Raw genomic sequence first — 18,804 nt, 5'->3', positions numbered from 1 at the left:
TAGCACATCATTGAGAGTCTGGGAGAAAACATGTTTCATGGCTGTCACATGGAGGCCAACCAGCGAGAGAATGTGGTGGCAAAAAAAAAAAAAAAAGACAAACTGTAATGTGTGAAACTTTTTGGTGGTTACTTATACAGCATGCATAATTTTATGTATTGTAGGTGTTAAGAACTAACAAATTGTACAGTTGACAGTTGAGAAATTAGACAAAAACATTTTGGTATTTAGCATTTTATTTGTTTATTTTTGATACAGCCAAAGGGTGGGGCTAAATAATGTAACATATACACATTCACACATATCAAACAGGATTTTATAAAAAAAAAAAAAAAGTTATATGGAAAAAAACAAGACATCCACATGTAATACAATAGGACATAACACACAAAAAACGCCAGATAAATGCAACTGTGAAGACATCATCATATGTATACTAACCCATAGTGATGACAAAGACAGAGTAGTTGGTGCAAACTAAAGACATAATAGAAGAAATGTCACCACCACCTATACGGATAGCATGCAGTGCTAAATAACTATTGCCATGTTAGTCATTCCGGAGGTGTACTGCACCAAGGTCGATGCAATCCCAAGTAACTACAGTTTTCTTATTGTGGAATAAATTTCTGTAGCTGCAAACCGGGCTCCATTCAAAATGAACAGCGGAGAAGGCACATCTCCAGGTTCAAAATTAAGCCAAATAATTGTAAGCATTTGTCAATGAAACACAGTACAGTAAGATAAGAATAAAAGTATATAACCAACATGAACAGACTTAAGTAAAAAAAGATGAGTAATGGAAAGAATAGTGGTATGTACTGTAACATTAAAATTGATCAAAACCAAAAATCTGGGCTCAAACAAAAAATAGTGAGAGAAAAAACATGAAAGTCAAAACATTGAATCTCATGTTACTGTTTTACTAACCTTAATCTTGCAAACAGCTTTGAAATATTTGGTCACTATGTTTTAACATCTGTTAACTAAAACTCTAAGCTAATGCCTTTACTGATCTATTATCGGTAAGAACATGCTATTTGAGTACTGGTACAGCCTTAATACTTTGAAAGAAAATGGTCCAAAATTATATTATTTAAAGTAAGATATTCCAAGAAAATGCATATCAAAAACTACAATGTTTCTAGATGGTGTCTACTAATACAAAATTGATTATGTGCTGGGGGCTTTAGAAACAAAGTGACACTTAAAGGCTATTTTACTTCACTATGGAACTGTGCAATGATCATGATAGGTCCTGCTTTCAACCATGCAGTTGCAATTTATAACCTCATTGTTTTTTAAAATATGAGATCCCTGAAATGGAATCTGTGCTTGCTTGTTTGTTCATAATTTGTGCATCCAAAAAGCATGCATCTAAAAATACACTGTTTCAGCTTTAAACTGCTTGAGAAGAAAATGGCAGATTTTTTGTTCTAATCTTGCCCTTTTACAGTCTGTGATGATCAATTCATTATCATAGAAGAGAGACTAACAAGATGCATGCCTGTGTATTAATAAATTCACATCACAAAAAAACTAAGAGCAACATTCACTGTTTATCTTTTTTGCAGTCAAAGTTTAGCCCTAGTCGACTTTAAAATGCTGTAGGATTAGATGGCTAATAAAAAGCACTTCACGTAGTCAGAAAAAGCATAATAAACCATGCTTGCAGGCACAACTGCCAAAGTGTGAAAGATATGCTCTACACAATAGCCAACCAGAGTGGTGAAATCTGCAGAGTGGTCAAATGGGAGGCCTCTGGTACTCCTCACCCTATGGTAACAATCTGTCTCAGTAACAACAATGTAGCATAAGGAAAGAGACCAGACAGTGAAAGTCTTACGATGGAAATATCTCAGTATATGTTGCTACTAACAATACTGAGGCGAGTGACAAAGAAAGGCAACTTTATATTCATCAGACTGCTCTTTTGACAAAACTCTTGTGCAAGTTATGCTGAAAACCTTAGCGTAAACATAGTATTGGCACAAAAAATTTGTTCTAGTACACAAAGAGGGACATTGGAGAGTTTGAGATTGGGAATAAAAGGTTGTGGGAAGTTTATTTCAATGCAGTACATTACTTCTGCACTGAAGTTAAGTGAACAAAGATGGGGAATACTACACTGAATCTGCATGCAAACATACCTTTTCACACAGCACATTCACACTCACACCTGCGCACATATACTGAATAAAGCCCTGCTGCAAAGGCAAAACGGCAGCTTGAATGAATCCTGTGCTTTTGGATTTTGGTTCATAGTTAATCTGAGTCACGTTGTTTCGGCCAATCACTGCACAGCTTTTTTGGCTCGCTGGGTGTGGCACTTCATACACAAGATCCTACCATCCAATGGATAGCAGCCATTTTCATCTGCTTCTATGGAGAGAGGGCGAGCACAATCCTACAGGACATATAAATACATTTATTTATTGGCATTTTGTTACTTTTTAGGGGTTATTGAATACACTATGGGATGTATATTTTGATACAATTTAATGTTTAAATGTCTTACCTCACAACGGTAACACTTAAGGTGGAAGTTCTTGTCGAGAGCCACCACTCTAACTGTCTCCTCGCTGCCCGGGGCAGGAATAATGGGTTCATTGCAGCTCACACACAGAGGGGAGAAACGCCTGAAATTGAAGTGTGGAAAGTTAGATGTTAGTTGATGGCCTTAAGCAGATTCTCACATATTCAACACCAAAATCAATATATTCTAATGGAACCAAATCAAATTAGTTGCTTCTAGGCCTGTCAACTGGTGGTAGTGAGGATTTGTAGTAGTATTATTAACAGTTTAGCATGATGTGTTAACCTTTTATAAACGGGAGATGAAGAAATACACTTTAGTTAGTCCAAATCAAGTGAGGAAGAAGTGTTGCCTCCTTCCTCTTGCACCACCTCTCTTATCAGTAATCCTTATAGGTAGAATAAATGGGGTCAGAAAAACAGATAAATCCAAACACTGCTAAAATAGATTTGTCCTCAAAACACATCAACACAGCTAATGCTTTCTGAAGAGGTAGGCAGAAATCAGTTCCCACATTGTATGTTTGGAAATATACACTACCGTTCAAAAGTTTGGGGTCACAATGAAATGTCCTTATTTTTGAAGGAAAAGCACTGTACTTTTCAATGAAGATAACTTTAAACTTTGAAGAAATACACTCTATACATTGCTAATGTGGTAAATGACTATTCTAGCTACAAATGTCTGGTTTTTGGTGCAATATCTACATAGGTGTATAGAGGCCCATTTCCAGCAACTATCACTCCAGTGTTCTAGTGGTACAATGTGTTTGCTCATTGGCTCAGAAGGCTAATTGATGATTAGAAAACCCTTGTGCAATCATGTTCACACATCTGAAAACAGTTTAGGTTGTTACAGAAGCTACAAAACTGACCTTCCTTTGAGCAGATTGAGTTTCTGGAGCATCACATTTGTGGGGTCAATTAAACGCTCAAAATGGCCAGAAAAAGAGAACTTTCATCTGAAACTCGACAGTCTATTCTTTTCCTTAGAAATGAAGGCTATTCCATGCGAGACATTGCTAAGAAATTGAAGATTTCCTACAACGGTGTGTACTACTCCCTTCAGAGGACAGCACAAACAGGCTCTAACCAGAGTAGAAAAAGAAGTGGGAGGCCGCGTTGCACAACTGAGCAAGAAGATAAGTACATTAGAGTCTCTAGTTTGAGAAACAGACGCCTCACAGGTCCCCAACTGGCATCTTCATTAAATAGTACCCGCAAAACACCAGTGTCAACATCTACAGTGAAGAGGCGGCTGCGGGATTCTGGGCTTCAGGGCAGAGTGGCAAAGAAAAAGCCATATCTGAGACTGGCCAATAAAAGAAAAAGATTAAGATGGGCAAAAAAACACAGACATTGGACAGAGGAAGACTGGAAAAAGTGTTGTGGACGGATGAATCCAAGTTTGAGGTGTTTGGATCACAAAGAAGAACGTTTGTGAGACGCAGAACAAATGAAAAGATGCTGGAAGAATGCCTGACGCCATCTGTTAAGCATGGTGGAGGTAATATGATGGTCTGGGGTCGCTTTGGTGCTGGTAAGGTGGGAGATTTGTACAGGGTAAAAGGGATTCTGAATAAGGAAGGCTATCACTCCATTTTGCAACGCCATGCCATACCCAGTGGACTGCGCTTGATTGGAGCCAATTTCATCCTACAACAGGACAATGACCCTAAACACACCTCCAAATTGTGCAAGAACTATTTAGAGCAGAAGCAGGCAGCTGGTATTCTATCGGTAATGGAGTGGCCAGCGCAATCACCAGATCTGAACCCCATTGAGCTGTTGTGGGAGCAGCTTGACCGTATGGTACGCAAGAAGTGCCCATCCAACCAATCCAACTTGTGGGAACTGCTTCTGGAAGCGTGGGGTGCAATTTCTCCAGATTACCTCAACAAATTAACAGCTAGAATGCCAAAGGTCTGCAATGCTGTAATTGCTGCAAATGGAGGATTCTTTGACGAAAGCAAAGTTTGATGTAAAAAAAATCTCATTTCAAATACAAATCATTATTTCTAACCTTGTCAATGTCTTGACTCTATTTTCTATTCATTTCACAACGTATGGTGGTGAATAAGTGTGACTTTTCAGGAAAACACAAAATTGTTTGGGTGACCCCAAACTTTTGAACGGTAGTGTACATTGCATTGCAAACTAAACACTTCTCATAAGAAATGACTAGAGATGTATTATTTTCCTAGCAACGAGAAATCAACAGCCAGTAACCACCTGTGGTAATCCTGGACACAGTAGGGGTTGTTGTTGTCATCAGTGATGAAGGGCGCCCCCTCAAGTGAGCAGGAACAGGTGGTGCAGCGGAAACAGTGGGAGTGGAAACACTGGCCCATCGCCTTCAGCACGCGGTCTGTGATCTTCTCCCCACATCGGGAACACACAGCCAGGGAACTCTGAGGAGGAGCAAAGAGACAATATATTCACAGAGTCCACATTGTTCAGTATTGTAGCATGAAGTATGTGCTGTAGACATTACAGCATAGGTGCTCAAATCTAAAAATATAAAATTGAACATGAAACCAATAAAACTGCCAAAATGTGAATTGTAGCTACAATGACAGTCAAAATAATAAAAGAAGTTTCAATGAACAACTTGTATGTGTGAGCTTTTGGTGTAATAGCGTGTGTCTTCACCATATAGCAGTCCTCACACTGAGGTGCACCATCCCTGTCATAGAACTGCATGCCCTGCAGGGGGCGATGACAGCCAATGCAACAGAAGCAGTTGGAGTGGAAGAGTTTATCCATGGCCCTCACTGCTGGCTGGGTACGAGACAGAGCCTCGCCACACTTCCCACAAACCTCTAAAATGGTTAGAGATAAGTGAGGGGAGTTGAGGAGAGGAAGGCAGAGACAAACATGATTATTCTTATCTCATGAAGTGTCATATGTATGACACGCAAATTTGTATGCCATTATTGGCGTGTTATCAAGATGCATACTCGCTTTGTAGCATGTTTATCAACGCCGTTTAGCCTCCATTGACTTACATTACCTTGCGATTGTGTGTGAATTTACGTCGCAGCGAGTAGTATGAAAGGGCAAAAAGCCATGTAGGGAGGTTGGTCGGGTGGTGGATGGGTAAAACACAGGACTTTCACCCAAGAGACCGGGGATCGTGTCACGTTTCCTTCATTTCCAACGTGTCACGTTTTACTAAACTCAACTGTTGCTTACAATTCATACAGATAACACGCCGCTTGGCTCTAGAAAAGTGGCTTTTATGTTTCCGCGATAAGTGGCGTGTATGTTTATGTTTGCTGTATAGAGTGTAGACCTACACGCGGATAGCTCAAAATGCTTACATACAACACGCCTATTGGCGTAGAAAGTGGGCGCGAATGTTTACGCTATAGTATTGTATTAAAAGAAGTAATTTCCACAGATGATAAACTTATACAGATTCTTTTCTGCAACATTAAAGTTCATACAATACACACAACTTAATGGACATATACACATCAGCAGTGGACAGGACCACTATGACTATATTCCCATAAACATTTAGCCAGAATTATTTCCTGTGTGGAATATGAAAATGCTTCTCACATTACAAACTATTTTATTTAAAAAATACCAAACAATAAATTTCAATGTTAGTCACCACAAATATTATAGCCAACCTCTGTCTATATGTGCTTGTATGTACCTGTAGGATGGGAGGTGATAACAGGTGCGTGTGTGTCCATATCTTTAATGAAGTCCTTGGTCATTCTCTCCAGCTCCTCCACTTCCCTCATATTCAGCGGAACGCCTCCACCTGGGATAGGCACTGGGACAGGTGGAGAGGGCTACACGAACACACACACACACACGAACACACACAGACACACGAACACACACACACACACACAAACACACACACACACACACGAACACACCTTATAGAGCATTTTGTTATTTATGATTGAATAGTTTACCTTTGTAAACATAGTTATGAAGGTCCAACCAATGCATAATTCTGATCTGCTGACTATAAACTAAATTATTTGTATTTTCTTTTCCATTCTATGGTACATGCAAAGCAAAGAGTGTCTCTTAAGTACAATAAAAGTGGAACATACCAGTGACGCATGGGGAGTTTTCATTGGTTGGTTAAAAGAGGAGGGGGGAGATGTCATCTTGGGTTGAGGAGGAGGCACAGCAGCGTGAGGGTTTTGGTTTGCATTCACATGACTGGCAAAGGGAGAACTCTTTATGTTACTAGAGTGTGAGGCGGCCCCCATATTGTTTGGTGGAGTAGGAGGTGCAGGGGGAGCTGTAGGAGGTGGAGGAAAAGAGCTGGTGGCAGAGGGAGGCGAAGGTTTTGGTGCAACATCGATAGGGTTGATGTTCTGGTGTAGGTTCTGGTTCAGTTTTTGTGCCAGAGAGGTTGATGATGTTGCCGTTCTCCCTCCAAAACCTGACTTGGGAGCCACAGCCGGGGCCTTAGCAAACGGCTGAGCAGCAGAGTTTGGTGCAGAGTTGTGATTGGCTTGTCGGTTTGTTCTGGCTTTGAGTTCTTCTGCCCAGGGCGCTGGAGGTGGGCGATCTCCCATCTCAGGAGGGGGGAGGAACGAGAGAGCTGGTTTTGGAGCGGTTGGGGGAGGAGCAGGGGCCTTAGGTGCTGCTGCTGACGAATACTGGCTCGGTAACTGTGGATAAAACAACAACAACATTAACAGTATAAAGATCTCTCTACAGATTATTTTGACTTAAAGCACACAGAAAAATGCAAATCCAATGTAAAGCTATTCTATACACAGATTCATTTTGTTTCACTATAAACCATTACTCTACAGAGGGAAGTGCATATCTAGTTTATAACACTGCACGCTGAAATGCTGAACGCACCCCCTTTTATTATACTGAATGAGGTACTTTGATTAAAGTCAACATTGGAAGCGCTCCACAGTTTGAGCTTATCAGAAATGCTTCGTCTTTCTGACATTTATTTTGCAGTTTTGAGCCAACATTACTGTGCCATGACCCAGTACCTCCCAGTTGGATAAAAACCCTCTCCATTTATGGCCCTCTCACTGGGTCTCTGGCAGCACACTCTGGCTTCATCACATGCTCTCCACTCAATTATGTGTGCATCACTCTTTCTCTCTTCAAGTGTCTCTTCTCTGTGTGAATTACCAGTTACCTCACTTTTTGTTTTCACTTTCAGTCTGGTGTGCTGTATATGCAGTTCACTTATCATTGAGCTTTCAACCTGAACAGATGAAGAGAGACCAACCTGGCATCCCTCCAAACTATTTCCACTGACCTACCTACCTTCTTTTTTTACCTTCTGTCTGACTCACTCTCATTTGCTACTGTGAGGCTCAAAGCCTGCTGCCATTTCCCCTCTTATCTGTTCAGTAGCTCATCTTTTTATCTGTATAATATCATAATTTATTAGGTTTGTTAATGTATTCTCCATCCCCCATGCTTTGTACCTTAGGGTTGAAAGGTCCCCTGGTCTCCATCTCAGACAGCAAATCGGTTAGAGAGTCAAGTTGTTTGTCGAAGCTAGTCTGCTTCTGCACCAGTCTCTGGCAAAGGAAGACAGAAGGAGGAGACAGTCACAGAAAGTACATTTACTTACACAAATAAAGTGATCACAATGAAGCAAAGGAGGATAACGCTGAGACAAGAATAAAAATGTAGATGAGAAATTGTTACTGTAGGTTTGAAAAAGACTTAGACTAAGAGTTATTTGGTTCCTTTATCTACAAAACACACAAAATGAAGTGATTAATGATGAAAATAAATAAATAAATAATATTTTTTATTTTATACTCCTGGTTGGAATAAAGAGAATACGGACTGTGGCGTGAAGAACATTTAACATAAACTCTTGGCTGATTTAAGTATAAGGTGTACTCTTATTTTCATCCTTTCCAAGGCATATTTTAAAACCACAGTTGCTACAAATGTCTAATTCCACACAATACATTGATGCCTTTATAGCCTGACAAACCAGCTGCGATTGTTGCAGTCCTATCACAAACATCTCTACAATAAGCCATTTGTTGCCTGTCTTAAAACTATTTCAGTTGATGATGAAACTGGGTGATTTACCCCAGACTAATGCTAACACAATTTGTGGGGAAATCACAGAAGACTCAGTATTTCCTGCCTACACTCCATGGACTTACTATGGTCCAACAACAATGTCCTCCAGTGTCCTAACTGATTATCAAATTATACTGAAATGCAGTTACATGCCGCCAAAAGAGGAAACATGCAGACAGGCAAAGCAACTTAAGCCTTATTTGGTGAACATGCCATCATGACTCACCGGTGGGTTTCCAGCTGCACTGGGAATACTGGTACCGGAGGCAGGGAGAGGAGGAGGGGGTGGGGGAGGAGGGGGAGACGGGCAAGAGGCTGGACAGGCCCTCTCCTCAGGTGGAGCTGGGAGGGGAAGGTCATCTGCCACTGGAGGTGGAGCAGGGAAGGCGGGAGGAGGGACCTCAAAGGAATTGAGTGTGGTTTGGCATTCAGGGGGAGGGGCTGGCAAATCATCATCAGGTGGAGGAGGAGGAGGGGGTGGGAAGTCTGACAGAAATGAGGAGGGTTAAAAGCTGTTGCATAACGGCTTCTTAATACTCAGTTTGTATTAATCATCCAACTTAATTTTCAATCATTTATCAGAGATGTATATGCTTTAACATCACACAGTATGTTTATAGCAAAATCAAACAAGACAATAACATTTAAACCTGGTGGGAGGATGTGGCCAGTTTGGGAGGTCATTGACCATTAGCTGTTCCTCTGATGGCTTCTTACATTACATGTCAAGTGAGAACATGAGTCAAAGGGTAAAGCCAAGTCCTGCCAGTATCCCGATCTATGATATATGTATTATGGTGCCCTGTGGAGCGTTCTTGTAAAGAAAGAAAATGTTTGCGTATAGTGTTCCTTACCAAAATGCATTGTGTGTATACTTGGCATCAAACAAAGACATTGAATTAATTTCATCTGTTATAACATATTTGGACATTAGATTTAAAATCTAATTCTAAAATCTGCAAAGGAAGTAAAGACGATTGCTAGCAAGCAAACAAAAGGAACCCTGCATTGTTTACATCTATGTTTGCTTGCTAGCAGTGTTCTTCTCCACAGCCTTTGCAAGTACATTGCTACACCCATTTGCACGTAAACGCCATCAATTGTCAACCTGAATTGTGCGATTCCAGCAACTGGAATGCTGTGCACGTGTGTCTGCAGGCATGTGCGCAATACAAACAAAACAGGGGTCTACTCGTAAAAATAGTACTCCATAGCTATTCTAGTTGTCAAAAAACTGCACAGGGTTACCTTTAATTTGGCGAGGTTGACTGATATTGTCTATGGATAAGATCAGCTCAGACATCTTTAAATTCATACTAGTGGTATAAAGTATGCAAAACTCTAAAAGTAAAAAGCAAAAGGTATGAGACTCTGTAACTATCTTGACATGTAACTAAAATGTAAAAAAAAGGAATTACAGCACAGATACATATGGTCTCAAAGACAATTCTTTAAAACAACAAGTGATGTGTTCTATTATATACTCATCTGTAAAGTTCTGCATGCTGTAGCATAAAAAGCAGCAGGGGGTGGGGCAGGGGAGGGCTGCTGACTGGACATAACTTAAGATAGTCACAAAATACGTTCACAAAGTAGCATTAACAATGCAAATACCATCACAGAGCAAAGTGGGAAGCGGAGGCAGATCTCCCACTCGACCAATCACAGCTGTGCCTATAGGTGTAGGTGATGGAGCCGAGGGAGGCGTCACACTTTTGGGCCGTGGTGGTGCTACAGAGGCAAACTTCTTTGGCTGGTTATAGAAGGACGGGGTGGTGACTTTGAAGTTCAAAGAGGATGTCATCATGAACGGCTTACTGCTGCTGGAGTCCTCCATTTTGTGTATTTATCTAAGGATGAAGACAAGAAACAATAATGGACAACAGCTCCAACACCGCACAGGAATATATTTATTAGGAGAATTCCGGTAAATTTCCACACGTAGCTTTGTTGTTTGTAAATTTTGAGTGCTGTCAGTAAAGAGAAAACCAAAAACAATCGGTGCTGCCTACACTATGTTATCCTCCTGGTAGAGCTAGCACCCAACAGGCTTAAACTGTTTCAAAATGTCATTAAAAGTGCCTACCCACGTGCAGCGATTCCATCCAAGTAAAGACAGTGAATCTGACTGCTGTAGATGTGAAAGAAATGCATGAAAGTTGTGCTAATTCAGCTGTTTAGTTCTGGTGTTGAGACGGCAGTTAGAGAGCTTAGGGACCGTCTATAAACTACAACACAGAAAAGAGATCAAACAAAATTATTTAGGCTATCAAATTAATAATTAAATAAGGCGGTGTCACCAAATTAGTTGTACTACAGCACTTACTTCTAAGAAATAAACATATGCTTATTTTTAAAATATGTTTGTATCTTTTTTCTGTGTTGTAGTTTGTAGACAGTCCCAAAGCACTCCTTGCAGTATCAATACAGGAACTAAACAGAGCTTATTTAGCACAATTTTCATGCATTTCTTTCACATCTACAGCAGTGATATTCACTGTGTTCTCTCGAAAGGAATCACTTCACATGGGTAGGCACTTTAAATGACGTTTCAACATGTTTAGAGGCTAAAAACACATTTAGAACTTGCCCTGTTGAAGCCTGTTGGGCGCTAACGCTAGCAGGAAGATAACACGTAGGCAGCACCGATTGGTTTCATTTTCTCTCTACTGACAGCACTCCAAATTTACAAACAACAGACCTACATGTTGAAATTGACCGGAATTCTCCTTTAACTCTGATACAAGAGAATGATGTTGATGTGTAGTTGTCCTTAAATGCACTGAAAAAATAAAAAACGGAGAAAAATGGTGAGACAGCGACAGAAACAACTCAAAACAATATTTTTTTGCTCTTACAAAATTCCAAATTTTAAATTGGCAGTTGCTTCCTAAAGTTGCAGTTTGATTGATTCAATCTACGCACATTGTTTTAGACTTCCTGTTAGTACAAAACAATAACTTATTATTATCAACAACTGCCAAAACACTGTGCTATGCAAATTTGATACCTATTGTGTATTTTATAACTGGGACACAGCTGTCTCAGCCCCTAAAGTCTTACAAAAACTAATTAAAATGGAGGTTTATTGTGGCTTACAGGGTCTCTTAAAATGTAGTTTGGACTTTGACTATTTCTGGATTTAGTGAAATAGCAGTAAAAAAAGAAAATAACCACTAGGCATTCTGCAAATTCAGTGTTACTCTTTAATCACAAACACTTTGGCAAATGGTCTACAGTGGAATGAGAGAAAGGTGTGAGAACATTTCCTGAGGCCATGTGTATAGAGCAGACAGAGTGGCACCCCCAGAGGCCAGAGACAATCGTTTACTGTGACATAAAACAAGACACAAGCAAGTTGTGTAGGATGGAGACCAGTTTGAAGCAGCGGCAATAGCAACTATCATAAAATTTTCCTGTGAGATGCGTCAAAAATAGGGTGAGTTCAAATATTTGCTTCACACGTGTTGATGGTTAAACAAATATTGATGTTACTTATTGTGTCTTGACCGAGACTCTTTGCAACCACTCTGCAGACCACTGGCCCCCGAACATGAACTTTGGTCAAAAGCACAGTTGTTCTTACTGACCCCCTCCACCAACACACAACTATACACACAGGCACACATCTGTACACACACACACACTGCCTGTCTTAACTCACACTATGTTGCTGTTTAACAAACTGTTCTACCCCAAAGCTCTGAAATAATTGCATACTCCTAATATTAATATTGATTACAACTGTTGCAAAGATTAACCCTTCAGTGGTTGGACTATTTATGCAGCTTTTAGGTTGTAAAAGATAAATGTTATGCAGCTACAACACAACCTGTGACAGAATGAGTCACAAGTGGAATAAATTAGACAATTGAGATAACGTTTTCCAGTGTACAAACAATATGAAATATTTTCTCTTTGTTGTAATTTCTGTTTGTGTGTAGCATTTATCCTCTACGTCCTAATAAAGGTTATATTGCATTGATGCCTGCATAAATGTATAAAAGTGTGGGCCTATTTGAGTAATTTATAATTCAAAAGTGCTTCAATAAATTTGTTTTGGCTCCTCTGCTAAAGCCACACCAATACTTATTTTTAAAGTCTGCAACCAGTCAGACTGGAAAACAACAAATTGTATTTATGAGTCTTGATACTGCTTTCATGAGTTAGCATCAATATCTCTCCATATTCTTCCTTAGAAATGGGAAAGAAACATCGGAGTATGTTAATGTTGCCAAGGTTTTCTCCTCACTACAGAAACATGATCCCAACATCCCAAATTCTGCAAATACTGAAATAACTGAGCGGTGCACGTAATGCTGAGTAGATCTAGATCTCTCCAACAGCCACAGAAAACTTTGTTTGCATTGTAGGTCAAATGAAGATCAGCTGTATATCTCACCATTTAGATATAATTGTGTTTGCATTTGGGAAACAACCTTTCCAGAATGAGATCAAGCCATAGCCCTGAGATTTGAAAACAACTGATGGTAAACGCTAAACTAACCAGGGAAAGCTGAAGTGTTTCATCCTCATTCCACTTTGTTAGGACACACAGGCGTCAGGCAACGCTTCATGTTCTGACAAGACGAAACACCCTTAGAGCTTGTGAAAGTATCTCTGGTGCTCATGACACACAAACTCCTCGGATGAAAAAGCAGTGACACACTTCCTCTTCTGCTTTTTGGGTCGGCTTCCTTTAAATCAATATTTATAAATGTAGAATACTTTAACCATATATGTCCTTTAGGCATGTGGGGATGTCCACTGTGCCGTTAGACAGTATAAGACATCCCCTTATGAATCCCAGATGTATTGAACTTCCAGACTATTTACCACTTTAACTAAAACAGGAGACTATTTGTCAGAATATACATAGTATATGTTGTGTGTATGCATTTTTTTCAGATAACTATATGTGCAACATGTACTGTATGTAACAATGTTTGTTTCATCATGTAAATTAAACAGTCCGACAGTACATTTTTTTTGTAAGTTTTAGACTAAATGTTTCTAGTCAAAAGTTTGACTAGATAAATAATTCATATAACTACAACGGAGTTATTGATTGATCACAGGTTTCAGAACTACCACCACAAGACACAAATAGTTTTAACCATTTGTTTCATCAAAGACTTTAAAAACATGTATTAAAAGAAAGTATGTTAAGGCACAAGTTTCACTCTCAAATGTCAGTCCATAAAGTGGAGTTACAAAAACATCAAAATATAGAATCTTAGCTCCACCTTAATAATGCTACATCGATCAATAAGGGGAGATGGTGAGGCTCTAAGGGAGAGCCAATGTGTTCTGGTTGCCAACTTTCTGCAGGAACACAGGGACATTTTTCAGAGCAGTTTGCACCAATGGAAAAAGGAAAATAGCAAACCAAAAGGAAAAAGAAAAAGGCCAGGTGCTTTTCAGTCTTTTAGAAAATAGCTAGCGACTCATTAACCTGGTATCAAGGCCTACTTCAATTTGAACAGACACTTAATGAAAAAAACAGATTGACTGGTTACAGTGAATATAAAGCCTTTGGCTTTAAATGAGGTTTGCAAGTCTGAGGTACACCAAACAAAACCCTCAGGTTTTAATGGCTTTCTAAAAGGAGTGTTTGACAAGGGTGAGTATACACTGTGATTGAGTCTTTTCATTAGAGTGCTTACTTTAGCTACCTTCTGAGAGACAAGTGCTATATCGCCCTCAATTATTCAACAGTGATGATAACTTGTGGTCAGGTTCCATCTGTTCCTTGATATGGTCCTGAGGGATTTAATACGGTGAGATCAGCTCCACACTGAGCTCCAGAAGTCCTACTGCAAATCTATCTTGAAACCTGATCCTTGAAATGAGAGAGACCCTCGGCTGAGGAACATATTTGGCACTACAACTCAATGACATCACCTTTTTTGTTTCTCTCCAAACTGCCTTTGTTTCTTTATGTCTTTGCTGAAGGATAAAGTGCTTGTGTGAAGCCCTGGCTCACTCTCACAATCTGATGTACAGACTTGTATTCTGTGGTTGAACACAACCATTTTTTTATCTTTTATTTTTGTGCTTTCCTCAACCTCTCACTTACTACTTGAACCAAATGACATCACTTGAGGCTGCATTTAATCATTTCTACTTTACAGCTGTGATGGAGGATGTTATTATGTAGCCTTTAGATAGGGCCCCAGCATAAATCACACACTGTACTTTGTAGCTTTTGAACTTTGTATAAACTCCACATGGCTGGACAGCTTTTACAGGCTAGAAAATTGGTTCTCAACCTTAGTACTACAGCCCAGTTGGTTTTCATTCCATCTTATCAGGGACTGCTTTACACATGGGACAGAGGGTGTACCTTGAAGGATATAAAAACTAGCACGACTGTGGCACTCAACATGGTTGGAGAATCACTGTCCTCAGCATTTGAAGTCTCATGTGGACTATTAAACAGCGTGTAAAACTGAGCTCTTTTTGTGGTACACTTTTCAATATCTTTGTGTTTTGTCTCAGTAGTCATGTTTCCATCTAATTATCAAGCGGATTTTGAGCAAACTTTTAAAATGTCACAAAAAAGAAAAAAGAAAATGCGAATTAGAAGCATTTATCCAACGTGGCTGAAGCACAGGCTATAGCGCACCGCAACTCCTCTACGGTGCACTGGATGGAACCCATATCAACATTTTCTAATGAATTTTCACACGAACAACCTCTTTCCTTTGAAGGCACAGCCTACTTGCAGTAGTTGTTAAGGGGAAGTTTACCACATTGTTTAACTCAGCGGTGGTTTATTACTTTGAGGTTATGTAGGAACTAAATTTGTTTTATATACTGTTCTACTTCTTTTTAAAAAGGTCATACATGGAAGTGTTGTAGCATGGTGCCTTACTGAACTAAAGTCTTCTTTTTTTGTAGTCTTTTCAAAAAAATCAACAACACTACATTATGTAGGTACAGTACTATTTCACATTGTTATATTTTCTTTAAGTACTACTGTGGCCACATTAATGCAGTTTTTCTACCAAAAGACATGTCCCTTTTATTTATTTTTTTTAAACACTGGTAGTGGTTAAGTTCCCAACACAGTAAAAACAATAAAGTAATAAAAAAAAGAAAAAACAACAACAAAAAAACAGAAAGGAAACTCCACAAGGCAGTTACCCGAACAGTTAAGAGAACCTAAATTCCTGACAGTAACTAACTCCTTCCATGTCTGGTCAGTGATCGTATCAGTGACTAGTGTGTTGTTGCTGAAACTCTCTATTGTTCTAATGTTAATAGCACACCCAGTTTCTGGTAAAGCGTGTCTAGGCCGGGGGTCACTAATGCGAGGACAAACAACCCTTTTGAGTCCAATCTTACAGGCCATTGGACATCAATTGAGCACCAGTGTTGTGCTCTCAGACTTTAGTTAGACGGCTGATCATGTTAACAGAATAACGTCAGCCAATGGGCTCTGTGTCAAGCTGTCAACCAAATAACTTTTTTTCTGCTTGCACTGATGTACAGTCGATTGATGCAGGCCAAAGAAGAATCACAAGAACATTGTGAAACAAAATTAAAGAGCTAGACATGCAGTGATTTGTGGCGAAGGGATGCTGTAAAATAGCTTGCCTGTCCTGACTCATAGAGGCTACAATTAAAGATACAATTAAGAAAGATTCTTCAGGCATAAGGGGTAGCATACAGTTATTCATAGATTATATTAGGGTTGGGCAATATAAAAATATTATATCAACATCGATATATGAGACTAGATATAGCCTTCAATTTTGGATATCGTAACATAACACAAGTGTTGTCTCTTCATGGTTTTACAGGCTGCATTACAGTAAAGTGATGTTATTTTCTGAATTTACCAGACTGTTCTAGCTGTTCTGTTATTTGCTATAACCCACATACTGATGATTATTTATGTAAAATCTCATTGTGTCAGTTTTTTTGTAAAAACACCAAAAGGCAACCCTACAATATTGCAGCATTATAGACATTTATGTATTTGGTCATTTGTTTCTCCATATCTCCCAGATTATATTAATTCACAGATTTGTATGTGTCAGTGCCCATAATCCCAGTCCTTTTAAACAGAAGCACCACACAAACCTCATGCTTACCCAAGCTAGAGCCTTCTTGCTTTAAGTTATTCTTAAACACAGCTTACTGTGGCCTTGGGTTGAGGCTCCTCTCCTATCTAACGTTAGTTGATGAAAAGGCAAATAAGAGAGACAAGGCACAGCATAGCTGTGTGACTAACCTTGATAATAACTGGATTTTTTTACATTCTCAAATTTGTACAAATGCTATGCTCAAATGGCCATAAGTCTCATGTATACTCCCAACCTCCTTTATCCATGCACAGAGCTGTGGTAGATCTCTTTGCCTTCCCTCATACATGACAGAATCCCAACTAGGTTATGAATATAGGCCATTCAATGGTGAAGACATTTCAAAGAGCCATACTCTTAGCCTCCTCAAGGGCACAACACAACATATTTCTATATAATATTCAATGCACTATTCAATAAACAGTTACCTTGATGCTCCACCCACACTGGCACCATATTGATTAGAAATCATTCTTTCCATGAAAGAGCTAAAATAGCTTGAAAGCATATTATCATTGCCTTCACTGTGAACGTCATAATCAAGGGGTTATTCATTTATCTAAAAAGTCAACTTTTCATGGTGTCAGAAAAACAAACCTGTTTACTTTTTCTCAGCTTTAGGACGAAGCATTTTCTAGATGATCAAAAAGGATTTTAAACAGTTTATTTATCTTGAAAATATGATAATTTCGACCCATTAAGGAATACTTAACTAGCTACTGTTGGTCAACGCTTTGACAGCTGAGCTGGCAGCAATGGGTGAGTGGTCACAAACACAGAAGATGAAGACAGACAGCTGGGTTAATTAATAATGCACTTACTAGCAATATACACAATGTAAAAAAATGTCTCAAAGCTATGAGCTATAAACTAGCTAGCTAGCTATGTGGATGAAAGAGTAAATCAGAGACATCGATGTTCGTTAATAACCATTAACTTAGGTAGCCGTTAGTTTAAACTAAACATGACGACCGAAAACCCAAGTGTCCAATTACATGTTAGCGCCGTCAAATCAACGACGGTTGAATGACAACTGACACTCACCTGCGAATCTGAACAGCCACCAATTATGTCATATAGCTACGCTTACGTAAAATCTTATGCTTATTATCATCAATGAAATCAAACCAACGGTAACGTAGCTTTACCTTTACTCACGGCGCACACCCCTAAATTACCACTCCTAACGTTACAAGCTTTGGCCAGTTGGTTTTCGGGGGTTAACGGCCCCCTGTTTTTTTTTTCTTACCTCATCAGCAGACGATTTCTCTTAACTCTTCTGTCATACAGTTTATTATTTTTGCAACTCTATGAAGTAAACACAAGTTTGCAGCATGCGTTGCTAGCTAGCTACCTAGCTCTGGCAACAATTTAGCTGGACTTCCTGTTGAAGCTTCCGCATAGCACATTCCTTATCGTCGGTGTCCATCAGGCAACCTACACTGCGATCATATCATAGATTAAAGGGCTATGGTTCATATTCACTAAACGGCCACTCAGCTAGGAAAACAGCGGAACACCACCCAATGTGAAGTAGCTATCTTTCAACCAGAGTTGCAGCAGTTTTTATGACATAAAACGCTGATATGTGACAGAGCCAGCCACTCTAGCTAGTTGTCACATCACAAATATGTCATTCCCTGAGGTGTTACCAACTGCTCTCATTGAGTAACGTTAGCTAGCCTAATTAGCAAATATGTGCACTGATACTTGCATTGAGAAAGGTTTACCTTACCTTATTAACGTTAGGTAACATGTGGCAGTCCCCCCAAAAATGAATAGGCCTACATGCAATTTCCTCCCTGTTATCCTGAAACATAACAAATACAATTACTTACCCTGTTAATACAGCTGCAACGCGTATCTCCGTTTTCCTTCCCCCTCTTCCTTTTGTTCTCCTTTTTTCTCTTGGTCCAGGCTGAGTAAGAGTAAGTAAGAGTTGACTGTAACGGTAACTTCTCTTTCGCTCTTCCCCTTTCCAGCTATTAGACCCTCCCCCTGTGCGTTTCAGTCTGGAAAAGGAATGACAGCATTCTTCCAAACAAGTTCTCTCTCGTTTTACTTTGGCCCAGGAGTTGTGTATTACTATGTAAACAGCTCTCTCTCTCTCTCTCTC

At 39.5% G+C, this 18,804-nt stretch overlaps 1 protein-coding gene across 4 annotated transcripts; it reads right to left on the bottom strand.

Moving 5' to 3' along the window:
* Nucleotides 1-611: 611 nt before the first annotated feature.
* Nucleotides 612-18,804, bottom strand: zyx (zyxin). 4 transcript variants are annotated; one of them, XM_032518669.1, is made up of 10 exons: nucleotides 18,527-18,804; nucleotides 10,210-10,445; nucleotides 8,822-9,081; nucleotides 7,977-8,072; nucleotides 6,618-7,187; nucleotides 6,203-6,344; nucleotides 5,188-5,357; nucleotides 4,768-4,946; nucleotides 2,519-2,639; nucleotides 612-2,407 (listed from the first exon to the last, which is right to left on the bottom strand). In XM_032518669.1, the coding sequence occupies exons 2-10, from the start codon at nucleotides 10,430-10,432 to the stop codon at nucleotides 2,294-2,296; spliced, it is 1,875 nt and encodes a 624-aa protein (XP_032374560.1). In that variant the 5' UTR covers nucleotides 10,433-10,445; nucleotides 18,527-18,804; the 3' UTR covers nucleotides 612-2,293. The 4 variants fall into 4 exon arrangements, with proteins under 4 accessions (XP_032374560.1, XP_032374564.1, XP_032374565.1 ...); XM_032518673.1 differs by lacking the exon at nucleotides 18,527-18,804 and adding an exon at nucleotides 18,424-18,477; XM_032518674.1 differs by lacking the exon at nucleotides 18,527-18,804 and adding an exon at nucleotides 17,938-18,097.

Source organism: Etheostoma spectabile, chromosome 6, assembly GCF_008692095.1.
Source record: "Etheostoma spectabile isolate EspeVRDwgs_2016 chromosome 6, UIUC_Espe_1.0, whole genome shotgun sequence".
Classification (NCBI taxonomy): Eukaryota; Metazoa; Chordata; class Actinopteri; order Perciformes; family Percidae; genus Etheostoma; species Etheostoma spectabile.
This window is presented reverse-complemented; position numbering and strand designations above follow the sequence as displayed.